Source organism: Thalassophryne amazonica, chromosome 3, assembly GCF_902500255.1.
Source record: "Thalassophryne amazonica chromosome 3, fThaAma1.1, whole genome shotgun sequence".
In the NCBI taxonomy this organism is placed as follows: Eukaryota; Metazoa; Chordata; class Actinopteri; order Batrachoidiformes; family Batrachoididae; genus Thalassophryne; species Thalassophryne amazonica.
Window position 1 is genome coordinate 83,548,335 of NC_047105.1, and position 14,910 is coordinate 83,563,244.

General features: G+C 43.6%; 1 protein-coding gene across 2 annotated transcripts in view; it reads left to right on the forward strand.

Annotated features, from left to right (window-relative positions):
- The window catches only part of LOC117507183 (ATP-dependent RNA helicase DDX19B), a 52,502-nt gene that overhangs the window by 19,273 nt on the left and 18,319 nt on the right, over positions 1-14,910 (forward strand). For both annotated transcript variants that reach the window (XM_034166992.1, XM_034166993.1), the window contains exons 6-10: positions 842-944; positions 2,347-2,461; positions 7,389-7,566; positions 8,408-8,645; positions 8,845-9,007. In XM_034166992.1, the coding sequence (XP_034022883.1) occupies positions 842-944; positions 2,347-2,461; positions 7,389-7,566; positions 8,408-8,645; positions 8,845-9,007 (797 nt within the window). The remainder of the gene's footprint in view (positions 1-841; positions 945-2,346; positions 2,462-7,388; positions 7,567-8,407; positions 8,646-8,844; positions 9,008-14,910) is intronic.

Sequence of the window (14,910 nt, forward strand, 5' to 3'; positions counted from 1 at the left end):
GAACAAGAGGTGAAGCTCTTAACAGACAGAATATTTTACGTCCACTATTGCTTCAGCTGAACGGTGCTGTTTCTTCTTTTTTTTTCTTCCGTACTAATAATCATTCGAGTACATTTATTTAATGTAGCTGCTGTAAATGAAGAAATTCATCAAAATATCGACATAAATTGCGAAGGTGTTTTGCTTCTTTCATCATCCATCCACCTCAGGTTCCAAGCGCTGTTTTCTCAGCGAGGTGGAAAGAATTGTACGTGACACCTGACTGGCTGATTATACTCGGGTGGTATGAAAAATATTACCCGTCCACAGCAGTATGTCATTCTGTTTGAATTGTCATTTCCTTTACTGTGGACTTTTCTTAGCCACAATGTTTTTTTTTTTATTGATGACAGGTAGCACAATACAAGTTGTGTGAAAAAAACTTGTCTCTGGTGTGGAAAAATTGAACTAACCTAACAATTTTTTTTTTTTTTTTAGATTTTTTTTTTTTTTTTTGGCTGGGTAAATAGACCTGAAATTGCACCAGAATGCATCTGAGATTTCAAATATTTCTGTGGGAGAATCCCCAGATCCCTCACCAGGAGCTTTGGGCCTCTGACCCTTGCCAAAAAGTTTTTTTTTTGTTATTTTTTTCTTTGTGGCCCACTTTCATGACTGATTTTTCTAAAGTGCTTCATAAGTACATTTAATTTGAACGTCACAAAGCACAATACAAAGGGGACACTAAAACACAGCATTTCTCAAAGCTGTTGTCTGGTTTTGTGAAGGTCTAATTTAACCAGTATGTGGTACTAGGTAGACATTGACCCAATGCCTGCACTCTTATGCTCCATTTCTCTAGTGCACAGAATCTCATTGCCCAGTCGCAGTCAGGAACGGGGAAAACGGCAGCCTTTGTTCTGGCTATGCTCAGCCACGTAGATCCTAACCACAACTATCCTCAGGTATGATTTTGATGTTCCTTTGCTGGAACTTGTGTCTATTTATTTATTTGGTTTAAGGGAAATGTTAAAGGCCATATCACACTCCAATCAACAATATCTTAAAAAAAATACACCAGATTATGAATAATTACTTGCAACTCTTTAACTTGTGTGATTCCTGATATAGCTGATAAAAATAAAATTAGCCACAGTCTCAAAAATACACACAGATTCAGAGCTGTTTTTAACCATAAAAGTGAAGTAACATAAGGTGCTGAGAATTACATGCCTGAAGGTCACTCCACCTGCGTTCAGGTACAGTCTACTTCATGATTTACTCCAGTTCACACAGTCAATCTGAGTTGTTTTTTTTGTCCCCAAATGTAATATGGTTTTAATAGCACTTTAATGTGGTTTTTAATATGGCTCCATCAGCTTATCGGGTGGAGAGGTTTGTGTGTCCCTTTGAACCTGAGTGCTGTGTTGTCTGGAGCCTTGACAGTGCATGTCAGAGCACAAACTAAGCATGAAGTCAAAGGAATTGTATTTGGGATTACCTTAACATCTGTTTATCCAGAAGTATTAAAATAATGTGTAGGTTAAAGCTGTTCTATGATGGTTGATCACTTGATCAACTTTGAAAGGCAAATGCCTGTCTACATATAAGGTCCCACAGTTGACAGTGCACATCAGAGCACAAACCAAGCATGAAGTCAAAGGAATTGTCTTTAGACCTCTGAGACAGGATTGTCTTGAGGTACAAATCTGGGGAGGGATACAGAAACATTTCTGCTGCTTTGAATGTACCAATGAGCACAGTACCCTCCGTCAACTATAAGTGGAGGAAGTTCGGATCCACCAGGACTCTTTGTAGAGCTGTGTGCACATTTAAACTGAGTGATCGGGGGAGAAGGGCTTTTGTCAGGGAGGTGACCAAGAGCCCGATGGTCACTCTGTCAGAGCTCCAGCATTCCTTTGTGGAGAGAGTAGAACCTTCCAGAAGGACAAACATCTGAGCTCTGATTATATGCCCAGACCTGCGAAATGCATATCAAAGTGACACCACTTGTGGTTAGTATGTTCCCTGTTTTGCATGTGGTAACACGCCAAGGTGTGCACATTGGTGTTTCCTGTCAGGACCCCTGCATGGGTAATGGGAAATGTTTGTTCCTGCTATGCATATGACAAACTGTCTCAGCCCCTGTGATGTTTTCCTGTTAGGGCTCCTGTGCAGTTAATGGGCGGGGACAGGCTGTGATAAAAGCTTTTGAATTGTGTGAAAGAAAAACACGCCGTTGCGTTGTCGAAATGGGAAATTGTTCCTTTTTTTTTTTTTCATCTCACAATTTCCAACATGCACTGTATGTTAGACTTTTCCTTCTTTGTAGATTTACACCATTCTCATTACCTTCTTCTTTTTTAGTGCCTGTGTGTGTCACCCACATATGAGTTGGCACTTCAAACTGGTAAAGTTATAGAGCAGATGGGCAAATATTACCCTGAGGTGAAGCTCATTTATGCTATCAGAGGGAATAAGTGTAAGTCATCTTCATTTTCTAAATTGTTAATTTTTATTTCTTGAGATTTTCACATTTTGTTGTCTCTTTGATTACACTACACAAGCTTTTCCAATGATGAAATAAAGCCTTGGTCCCACCAAATAAAGCCATGAATAATGAGCCACGTATAGATTTGTCAGTGACTATTCGAATAATGAGCCATGTATAAATCTATCACGTATCAACTACAAAGGAGCCTTTATGTGCCTCACATGTGCCAGGTATCAGCCTCTGAGTCGCAACTGACCTGTCATTTGAGCCCTGTCCAGCCTCGAATGGCTCGTGACGCTGCATATGATCCACGTCAAGCCACATGATCCATGTAGCGCCATGTAAAACGACGTTGGTGCACGTTTAGGCATGGGTTTGGTCCAACCCTCCACCCTTGGTCCCTTTTTAAAGTGTGAGTTTTCAATTCACAGCATCCATTCGAGATGTCACATTTTTTTAAACGCATTCCAAAAAAAGACATTCCATTTTGGCATGAATGTCACTCCATCCCTCTGATCTGAGCTCAGCCTGCTGCTGCACATCAGCACAGGACGTCTCATTTTGGGAGGAAAAAAATATTTTGATCAATTGCAGTTTGTATTACAACGTTTGGAAAGAGGTGTCATTTGATTTAAACAGTGTTTCGCTTTGAAGTTATTTATTCCGACTGAACTCGGTTTTTCTCCCAACAAGACAGGAGCCCCCCCCCCCCCCCCCCCCCCCCCACACACACACACACACCACCCGCATGAAAATGTTTGAATTCTAGGAGCTCTGAAATGCAATCTGGGGCTATTCCAGACAATAAACTGCAGTGAGTGCAGCATCCATTTTGGTGAGAAAAAACCCAACTTTCCTTATTCAAATTCATTCCAGTAGTGTTCTGCTCTTACTAGGATGCAGCAGTTTTCTAGCTCGGCAGATAGTTCTGGAGGAAATCACTGAAGAAATGAACACATTGAAAATATGGTTTGACCGAAACAAATTGTCATTAAACTTAAATAAAACAAGGGATGAAGTGGAGATGTAAGAGTCACTAGGTCTTCACAGGACATGGTTATTTCTATATTTATTTATGTTCATTGTTAGTTGGTTTTATCTTTCTGTTGTGTTTTATCAGGTTCTTTTTGTCTTTCTCTAAAATTGTATTATAGCATTATTAATTACTATTAATGCTGTTGTTGTTGCAGTTACCATTATTATTAATATATAAATAAAAATAAATGTAAAAAATATTACAATTTTTAATACATTAGTCTCTTTTATGACAGCAAATGCTGAGCCATTAATTATTATGCAGAAAACAAATGCATGCAAACGTGCTGAGATACAAACACCTTAATGCTAACTTCAACATTGAAAAAGCCATAGACATGCTAATGTTTTAGCATCTGTCCCATTTTTAAGTTATAAAATACATCCATCAACTGTTTCAGAAGAGGTCAGTTTAACATAAAAAAGGTAAATATTACTCAGACATATCTTCTTTAGGGTTTTAACGGGGAAAATTTTAAGATAAAGCGAAATAAAACAAAGAACCAATGAAGCAGCAGATCGAAGCATTGCTTCAAGGTTCAAAGCTGCGCTACTGAAAGGGTTGTTTACTGACCCACTGCAGGGTCTGTAATCAACGTAGAGAAATGATCATTTTCCAAACAAACACCCCCAAAACAACGGCCACTCTCAAGGACCGATAAGGGAATCGTGAATCAAAAAGGCTTTTGATGTCGGTGGATCGAATCATTTCTTAACAATACCCGAAAAGAACCGGTTCTCGATACCCATCCCTAGTCCAGTCGGTGTGCACATCCGTGAGCCAGGCTGCAGTTCACCTGTGTTCGAGTCATTAAATGCGCTTCTTCTCACTGGAATTATTTCTTCTGTGGCATAGTCATTTTGACATCAGTGATCCAACTTTTAACTTTGTGTTCATCCGTTACTGTCTGCAAAATCACACTTTTGCATGCTCGCGTTCTGCATAAATGCTTTTCTTGAGTGCCATTCATTGCGCCAGTGTGCACACAGCGGCACTCAGGGTTCTAGCTAGCGCAGACTTGCGTTACGGCCCGTTACGCTATAATTTGGGACCATTACGCTTAATTTCAATGCAGCGTAACGGGTCTGTAATCAACCGTTTGACTCCAGTTTGAAGTGTGAATCAATGAAACAATGCTTCCATTCAATGGCTCATGGCTCTTTGATTCGCTGCTCTTCAGAAGTAGTAAGTCCACTTCTTAACCCTTCTCAAAGCCATTAAAATATCATGAGTCACTTTTGTGTGTATTAAAGTCACTAACTGGGACTCTTGTCTTGTTGTAGTCAACAAACGAGAATCCTCCGTTCCGTTGGCACAGCGCCAAATGCTGTGCGGCTCTCTACTGAGACAGTCTGCTCGGAATTAATAACTTCAAAACGAATTGCCGCTTTTAATAGAATGACACCTCTTTACAAACGTTGCAATACAGACGAGAAACTACAATCGACTAAAACATTTTTTCCTCCCAAAATGAGACGTCTTGCATTCTTTATGAACCTGATGTGCAGCACAGCTGCAAGAACTCAGCTCATAGGTATGGAAAGACATTCATGCCAATAATAATGTCTGAAAGGAAATGCTTTTGACAAAAACTAACAGATTTTATTTCTGTTCATGTCCTGAGATCAAGGATCCACCATGTAGAGTTTATTATGTCCAGCGTTTAAGGATCCAGTAACCAATTTCATATTTATTTACTTTAAGACTCAGTAAAATGTTGTTCAATTTACCGTATTTTCCGTACTATTATTTGCACCGGAGTATAAGTCACACCAGCCACTTTATCCATTGTAAAGAAAAATAAACCATAATTAAATCGCACTGGAATATAAGTCGCATGGACATACAGGTATGTTAACATGAAAAGTTCAGATGATAATACTGTGACGGCTACAGTTTTCGGATGCATATTTCACCAGTCGCAACTTGTAATCTGCAGAGTATGATTTTCTTTTTGGTGGCATTTTTTCAGGCCTTCTCCGTTGTCTTGTTAAGTTATCAGTAATGTTGAAATTTTTATTTTTCTATGGTAGTCAGAAGCTGCAGGAACAGTCACACAAGCCTTGAGTGCCCTCTCGTGAGCTGCATTTTACCTACAGATATGTTTGTATTTTGTGGACCACATTGCAAGCCGAACCATAACCCGCACCATCGCTGAACGGTTCTTTTCTAACATATTACCCGCTGTGGACCATAGTACACACCAGGTGTCTGCTGCCGATGTTCGTGCAGCACCTACCTGCACAGCTCATGACCTCCCTGTGGTGTGGATGCCAGCTCCTTCCAAGTGCAGACACTAATCCTCCGCCGTCGCTTACCCATTGCTCCCACGCAGCTCTCAGCGTCAACTTAAACACTCTGCTCACACTGATATCCAAAGGTTGAAGCTGTTTTGTTAGCCTTCCCGGAGTAACAGCAAGCACCGTGTTCATCTGCTTCACACGCTGTTTCACAATCATTGTGTGGGTGAGGTGAGGAATACGCGTCCAATGTTCTGTTCTCTGATTGGTTATCACGACCAACGTGACCTATAGGGCGGCCACCATACTACAGTGCCCATGATGCATTGTATTTCCGTTTCCGGTGGCCATTTTAAAACATAGAGCGACTCTGTAACGTAAAATTGTTTTATTACGGTAAATTAATTGAGAATCTACTGGTATATTTTTCATTTATAAGTCGCTCTGGAGTATAGGTCGCACCCCCGGCCAAAACATGTAAAAAAAGTGCGACTTATAGTTCGAAAAATACGGTAATCAGTTTATAAAGCGCCAAATTACAACAAAAGCCGTCTCAAGGTGCCTCATGCAGAACAGTTCAACATAAAAAATTTAAATAAATAAATACGGAAAAATAAAAAAATTCAAATACCTAATTAAAAACAGAAGTAAAACAGTAAAACATAGCAAAAAAAAACTATTCGTAAGAAAGAGAATAAAAATAACTCAGAATGATATTGCCCACTCAAACTTCCCCAGCTTTCTGGACACGATGAAGGGACTTGGGCTGTCGTACCTGGCTTTTCCCCTTTTGGGTACCCCTAGAATGGCCAATTTTTAGCTTAAATTTTCAAAAGCTCCCCTCCCCTCGGTCGCTTTGCTCTCTCCACATTACCACTAAGCTAAAATTTTATCCTAGTTAGAACCCTGGCGGCACTCATTTGATCCATTATAGAAAGATGTTAAATCTGTCATAAACATACTTTTACAACTGCTTATAAAGAAGGAATGAACATGCAACTGTTTTACCAAGCTATTAGAATAAAAACATTAGAAATGACCTTTTTACGCTGTTTCAAATATGTTCTCCACTTCATGGAGCAGGAGAGAGGGTTAAAAAGGGTCCACTTGTAACGGTCCTCTGATTCCTGAAGCGATTAGAGGTGTTTTCAGCATCCAAACTCTGACAGAAAATGATTAATCCGCTACAAAATAATAATTTTATATGCAGCGTCCAGTGCACAAAGCAGGTGGGATTGTCACGACGAAGTGCGCGAGAGGGCGGAGCCAAAATAGCCTGTCCAGTCCTCGTAGCCACCAGTTGCTAGGATAATGGCCTTTTAACAGCCACGTCCTCACTACAAACATGCTTCTAAAATCCTTGTTTGTCCTTGTAGTACCCCGTACACGAACTGTCCCACACTTTTTTTTTGTTTGCTAAATTTTGAACTTCTTGAAATTAGCACCATGCTCAGAGATAAGCCTCGTTAGCCAAATAATCTGCCTCTAAGAGCCACTGTTCTCCCACCATTGTTGAATAACTGGACTCACACCAGGAAAAAAAAAAGCTACGTGGCTCATTCATCGTTCATTATTCAGTAGGACCGGGGCTTCTGGCCATTTGTAAATTTGTTTTTTTTTTTCCCTCCCCTTTCCCCAGTGCAGAAGGGAATGAAACTGCAGGAACATATAGTTATTGGTACGCCTGGTACCATGCTGGACTGGTGCTGCAAGTTCAAATTCATAGACCCCAAGAAGATTAAAGTATTTGTGCTGGATGAAGCTGACGTCATGATCGCCACGCAGGGTCATCAGGACCAGAGTATCCGTATTCAAAGGTCAGAATAACATCAGCACTGCAAACAATCCTTTTCACACATTTGATTCACAAGTGATTGAATAATTATTACAATCTTCAAAATATTCGGGAAAAACAGATCAAACCATGTCGTGTTGAATTTTGCATGGTGAAATGCATGGATTCACCCAGACCAATAACAAAATGTGGAGGAAACTAAATGCAAGGAGGCCAAAAGAATGCACAGGGCATAAAAATTAAACCTTTAATTCAGCATGGAGTTACAGCATATGCATAAGTTAGTACATTTGTGGCTGTTTGATGTACCACACTGTCACTGCAGATTTTGGCAACATTCATCTAAAGGTGACACAACCATTCCTACCATTCCTGTGAGAACATAGAAGGCAGCTTAACAAGAACTTATTGCTGACATGGCTGTCATCAACAAAATATGACTGATACTGTGTTCAGGCATGGGCCAGTTAGAGATTTTGACAGTTTAGCAACTGTAGGCAGAAATACAATGGTACGTGGTATTGGCTGTTGTATACCTATCTCCATGGATGCCTTATTTAATTGTATTGTAATATAATGAGGTAGTATAAAACAGGCATGTGGAAATTTATGGATTTCCAATGATTGCGGATGATGCTGTTCTTCTGCTTGATAATGACAATGGAGGTGGAGTGTGAGCACGCAGGATTTTTCATCCTGAAATGTAGCACTTGTAACATCTAGTGGTAGAGAAATCATTCATAGCACCTTAGTGTGTGTGCGTGTGAGAGAGAGACACATATATGCAGCTTCATATTTTCACCATTTTACCCATTCCTAAAATACAAACCGTTGGTCTTTCACTCTCTTCTCTGATGATTTAGGTTGCTGCCTAAAAACTGCCAGATGTTGCTGTTTTCAGCCACCTTTGAAGAGTCTGTTTGGAGCTTTGCAGAGAGAATTGTTCCCGACCCCAATATCATTAAGCTGAAGAGAGAAGAGGAGACTCTGGACACTATCAAACAGTATTATGTGTTGTGCAACAGCAAAGAGGAGAAGTTTCATGCCCTGTGCAACATTTACGGAGCCATCACAATCGCTCAGGCCATGATTTTCTGCCATGTAAGTTTGCTATGTGGGGGTATTCGGCCAGGAATTTTCTTTTTCTGTTTTCTTTCCTTCCAGTTCATCCAGGCATTCTGTAAACCTTTCATATTTACTTGTTGGCCTGGCCCTGACCTCTCACAATTATGACTGGAAGAGTATGCATTTTCTGATTGCCTTTCTGTTTAACCCTGTATGTATGTATTGTGTCCTCAAGACGAGGAAGACTGCAGGTTGGCTGGCAGGGGAGCTGTCCAGAGAAGGCCATCAGGTGGCATTGCTGAGTGGAGAGATGCAAGTGGAGCAAAGGGCTGCTGTTATAGAGCGCTTCAGAGAAGGAAAAGAGAAAGTCCTAGTCACCACAAATGTTTGTGCAAGAGGTAAGCACTCTCCTAATAGCATGTTGTCATATAACTTTCATATCAGTTTTCATGTACAGTTCAAAATAATAGCAGTGTCAGCATTTTTCTTTTATGACCTTTATTGCACCTTTACAGATTGCCCTGGCAGGTTGAAGGCAGCAAATGTACATGTTGGTTGTAGTGCATTTCTCTTTTAAAATCTGAGTAAAATGGGTCATTCGAGCCTTCTTCAGAAGAACGGCGTACGTTGATAAAAAAGTTGATTGAAACATATAAAGAAGTGCAGACAATGATAGGCTGGTCAGCTGAAATTACCTTAGATGCTTTAAAATGGCAACCAAAACCAGAAAGACATGGAAGAAAACTGAAAACAGTCACTCAGATTTGGGATTGGCCAATACCGTTAAGGGCTGATAACGATTATGGACAAGGTTCAGAGGTCGAGGCCGATAATTGCCTGCAGTAAAAAGTCTTAACAGAAAATGTTCTTTAGATGTTTTGCAGCATATGCTTAATTCACACAACCTTTCAACATGATCTTCACACAAAGTGCAAGGAGCTAAAACTAACATTATTATGAAGTTGAATGAATACATATAGCTAACACAGCTCCAGCTTGCACACTGCCTTCAAGGATGAAAAATGTCCGCTTTTTTGGCAGATTTCTGTTTTTTTTTTTTTTTTCCTTCTTCTTAAGTCACCTGGGTCTTTTTTGAGATTGTGTTCTCCAGGAACCATTCAGTATTTTTTCATCAGGCACCTTGTTGGGCAAAGGGGTTCTCAGAGACGTTGGTGCACTCAGTCCCTTTTAGATTGATGACTGTCTGCGTTTGTGATAAAGGTGGGTTATAATGGTCCGTTAACGATCGTTAATTTGTTCTTAATACATATGACAAACTGTAAAGGTACCCTGACACTTGCATGACTTTGATCTGCGCACTTGCACACACTTCGTGACAGTCCCACCCGCTGTGTTCCCAGCTGGATGCTGATGCTTTGATCCACTGGACGCTGCATATATGGGGAAAAAATTTTTTTTTGTCGCGGCTTAACCATTTTCTCTGAGTTGGCTGTTGAAAACACCTGTAATTGCTTCTGGAATCACCGAAGACCGTTTCATTTCCCATCCCCCCCCCCCCCGCTTAAGTGGAGAACGCATTGCCACAGTCCAAAATGATTTGTGATGTTTATATTGTCTCTGCTTTGAGACAGCACAGCCTTTTTTGTGATCACTGTAACACACAAACAGGGCATCCGTTTTCCGGATCCCAGCAGTCGCACTAATGTATCGCTTCAACATTCGGACAGGACACAGGGAACCTGAGACAGATAATCCTGGATCAGAATGCGGGGCATACACAGCCAAGGAAACTGACTGGTTAACGTGAAAGTTTGAAATTCTCTTGGGTAAGAAGGATGGCTTAGGCCACTGCGTAACTCCAGATCCATCAGAATTCCATTGCAAACAGTCCTCAGCGACTAACAGGGCATGGAGCTCTCTGACCCGCTTAGCCGAAGATAGTGCAGGTAGAAAGGCAGTCTTCACTGACACCCATTTAAAATAAGCACTTTCAACTGGTTCGAAAGGGGATAAGCTTAAACTCTCCAGGATTAGTGAAATGTCCCAAGAAGGTATGCATGCAAGCCTTGGAGACTGCAAACGTAGAGCACCTTTGAAAAAACGACACACTAAGAAATGTGAACCCACTGACTGGCCGTCAACGTAGACATGCCCGGCAGAGATTGCAGCAACATAAACCTTCAAGGTAGCAACAGAAAGTCCTTTCTCCAGCAGTTTTTGTAACTATTTGAGTAGAATAGGCACAGGAAAATGCTCCGCGTCTAGCTTTTGGTTCTCTCACCACTACGCAAACAGCTTCCATCTGTTGGCATACAAAGCCCTGGTAGAAGCAGCACGTGAGTTAAGGATAGTCTGAACAACAGCCCGGTCACAAGAACTTAACAAGGAGTCCGGCCCTTCAACGGCCACACATGCAGTCTAAGGCGTTCTGGGTGAGAGTGCCAAATTCTCCCCTGTAGCTGTGACAACAAATCCTTCCTCTCCGGGAGAGCCCAAGGTTCCCACTCGAGGAGTTTGTAAATCACGGGAAACCAGATCCTCCCCGGCCAGAACGGAGCAACCAGCACCACCCTGTGGCTGCTCTGGTCTATCCTGTGCAGTGTCGACATTAGCAGTGGGAGAGGAGGGAAGGCATAAAGGAGGCAGTCCGGCCACGGGTGAGCCAATGCATCCTGCCCCAGCTGGCTGTCTGGTTCCAAGAGAGAGTACCACCGTGGGCAATGTGTCGAGGTGCTTGAAGCGAAGAGGTCCACTTCCGCTAGATCATCTGGACCACAATCGGGTTCAGTCTCCACTCTCCCGGTGGTGGTTTCTGTCTGGAGAGTAAATCCGCAGCACTGTTGTGTACGCCGGGCTGATGAACTGCTCTGACACTTTGAAGGCGAGGCAATGCCCATAGGAGAAGCCTCCGACCTTCTGCCAATGAGTGATTGGACCTGGTGCCCCCCTGATGGTTTATGTGGTAGACTGTAGATGTGTTGTCCGACCGGACAAGAACATGTCTTCCTCTCAGGGCCGGGAGGAAATGCTTGAGAGCCAGTCGCACAGCGCGAAGCTCCAGCACATTTATGTGTTGAAGTTTCTCATGAGGACTCCAGACACCCCTCACCATCCTGTGATTCCACACAGCCCCCCAACCTTTGAGTGATGCATCTGTAACAACCACCTCTCGACGAGAAGGGACGGAGCCTAGAGGGACACCCTTGCAGATGAAGTCCACTTTCCCCCAGGGTCTGAGGTGCAGAAGGCACTGGTTGGAGAGTCGTACAATCCTGTGCTGCTGCATCTTTGAGTTGAGGCCTAGGTTGTTAATCCAAGTCTGTCGGGGACGCAAGAACAGAAGCCCCAAAGGTACCACTAGCGACATTGCAATCAGTTTGCCAATCAACCGGAGCAGCAAACCAAAAGGCAGTGTCACAGCCCGTTGAATGTGTGAGACAAAACAAATTACATCGTCCACTCTCTGTGGGGATGGTGATGCAGTCATAGTTGGGGAGTTGATGGCAATGCCTATAAATGTCGTTTGTTGACTGGGAACAAGAGAACTCTTTGCAAAATTCACTGAGTCCTAACTGAGAGACATGGTTCAGTAGAAGAGCTGTGTCATGCGCCTGCTCCTGAGTCGGAATGCAGACAAGCCAATTGTCTAAGTAGGGTAGAATTCTTAATCCATGAGCTTGCAGTGGGGCTAATGCTGCAGCCATACATCATGTAAATGTACGAGGGGCGAGAGAGAGGCCGAAAGGAAGCACCCTGAACTGGTATGCCTGACCCTCAAAAGCAAAGCGGAGAAACTGCCTGTGACGAGGCGCCACTGGCACATGGAAATAGGCGTCCTTTAAGTCGACACTTGTGAACCAGTCTCCTGGTGTGATAGCTTGAAGGACGTCTACTATGCGGAGCATGTGAAACTGCAGCATCTTGAGATAATGATTCAGACGTCGGAGATCAAGGATAGAACGAAAGCTGCCATCCTTCTTTGGAACAAGGGAGGAAATTGAATAGAACCCCCTGAGCTGGTCTGAACTGTGAACTGGCTCTATGGCTCCCTTCTCCAGGAGTTCCAAAATCTCCCGCTGTAGGGTGGCAGACTGCACCGGGTCGGAAACAACAGTCATCCTCACACCATTGAACTTTGGAGGACAACATCTGAACTGAATTCTGTAACCCTCGAACAAGGTTGAAATGACCCATGGGTCTTGAACTTGAGCCTCCCAGTGGCTGAGATGATTTAGAGAAAAATGGCTGGGGGCCAAACGTTGGCAGTCAGGCCCGACCACCTCTGCCTCGCATCCCTGAGGACCTCTGGGTGCGATTACTGGAAGCTCTGAGAAACCGTTCAGTTCTCGGAGGTCTGCCCGTAGGCTCCCGAAAGGCAGGCCACTGGGAGAGCTAGCCCTCAACTGCGAAGGCACGTGTAGCTCTGGGAGCAGGCGGGAGCCTGGATGTAGAGTGAAAAGCTGTAGCACGTCTGACTGGCTGAGGCCTGGAAGGCCGACGTAGGTCAACAAACTGTCGCCGAGATTTACTAGCCTCAACAGCACGCTCCAAAGTTTGTTGGGCCACAGGTCCAAATACTTGGCCTGGAAGAACCGGCAGTGAACAGAGTGTACTTTTGCAGGATTCGGACAGTGGGGACTGCGCAAGCCACATCTGACGTCTAGTGATGGTAAGGGTTGACATCAGTCTGCCAAGCTCTCTGGACATATAAGCAAAAGTTTGGAGTGAGGCATCGCTAAGACTTTCAGTAGCATCATCAACCTCTGCTTCCCTCAAAGACTCTTGAGAGGGCAAGGGCTAAATGTGACAGTGAGTTGCCTAGGCGACCAATGCGAGCAGCTGTGTCATAGTTTGTCAAGTGACCTTACACTGATGTCATGGGCAGTGGACATCCGGCCGAGCAGCATCAACCGGAGCCACAACCAGGTTTGCAATAATGCTGTCAACGGCGGGCATACGGTTCAGACCATACTGCGCCGAATCACACACAGAGCTCTGCAGTCCTGCGATAGATGGGTCAATGATTTGGGGTCTGCCCAACATTGGTGGAGCTCCTCGATATATGGTTACGAAACTGGAATGTTGAACTCGGGTTTCTGAGTGACTTTGAAAAAGGTACTTGAAGTGGTGGTTTCCGCAGGGGGATTGTTGACCCCAAGCCTGGATGAAGCCAATTGAACAGCTTGCTTGACAAAGGATAGTCCAGGTCCGGTTTGCGGCAGTGACTCTGCCTCAGAGGTGTGAGAGCCCACTAATGAATGGCTTGGAGAGAGACCCCTCTCATCCTGATCCTCCACACAGTTTGTGTCACTTGTTATGTACAAGGAATCAGTAGCAGCAATAGACATGACATCTTCCTGCTGAGTAACTACATTGGTCTGATCAGCCTCAGTATGGACAACAGGAACTGTTACGGCGTCCCTAGGATGTTGATTCCGAAGCAAACACTTAATCTGAGCAAACTCAGAAGTCAACGTTTCGACCTTTTCGGCCAAAGCATGGTCATGAGTAACCTTCTTAGCAGAAGGTCCCTGCATGTGGGTGTTTACGGTGCACAGCCGTAGACTTGACATGAGGCACGGAGAGTGAAGCACTCACAGCGTAAAAACTAATACAAGGCACGGAGTGTGAAGCACTCACAGTCCAAGTGCTAAGTCGCTTACAGCAACGACAACACTAGCTGCTAGCGGAGCTGTTGAACTTAGCAAAATGGCGGCAGCGCAGACGGAAGTACTTCAAGGAGTGCGAGGAATGCGAGAATGTAGAAAAGAAGCGAGCGCTGGGTGCGCCTGGCATATAAAGATAACCAGTGACGTCACCCAGGTCACATCCATTGGCGTGACTTTGTTGGTATATATTCTTGATCTCTCTGTGCTTGCGCACATGTAGTTATCCAAGTGCTAAAGCACCGCCCTCTGGCGTTTAGGAGGAATGAAATAGAACTGCACATTTGTGTGTTTTTTTTTTCATGAAAATATCTTATTAAAGATCACATATTACACTTTAGTCAGGCCTTTAAAATACTTTGGTGGACTCCTGCTGTAATATGTTGTCAGTGGTTGAGATACGGATGGAGTGGTTGAGGACGGATGGCGCGTGAGATCGATAGACGGATCGGTGCAGCATCTGCAGTGATGTGGTCGCTGTATCAGACCGTAGTGGTGAAGAGAGCTGAGTAGGGGGGCAAAGCTCTCGATTTACCGATCGATCTACGTTCCGATCCTCACCTATGGTCATGAGATTTGGCTCATGACCGAAAGAATGAGATCGTGAGTACAAGCAGCCGAGATGAATTTACTCTGCAGGGTGGCTGGGCGCTCCCTTAGAGATAGGGTGAGGA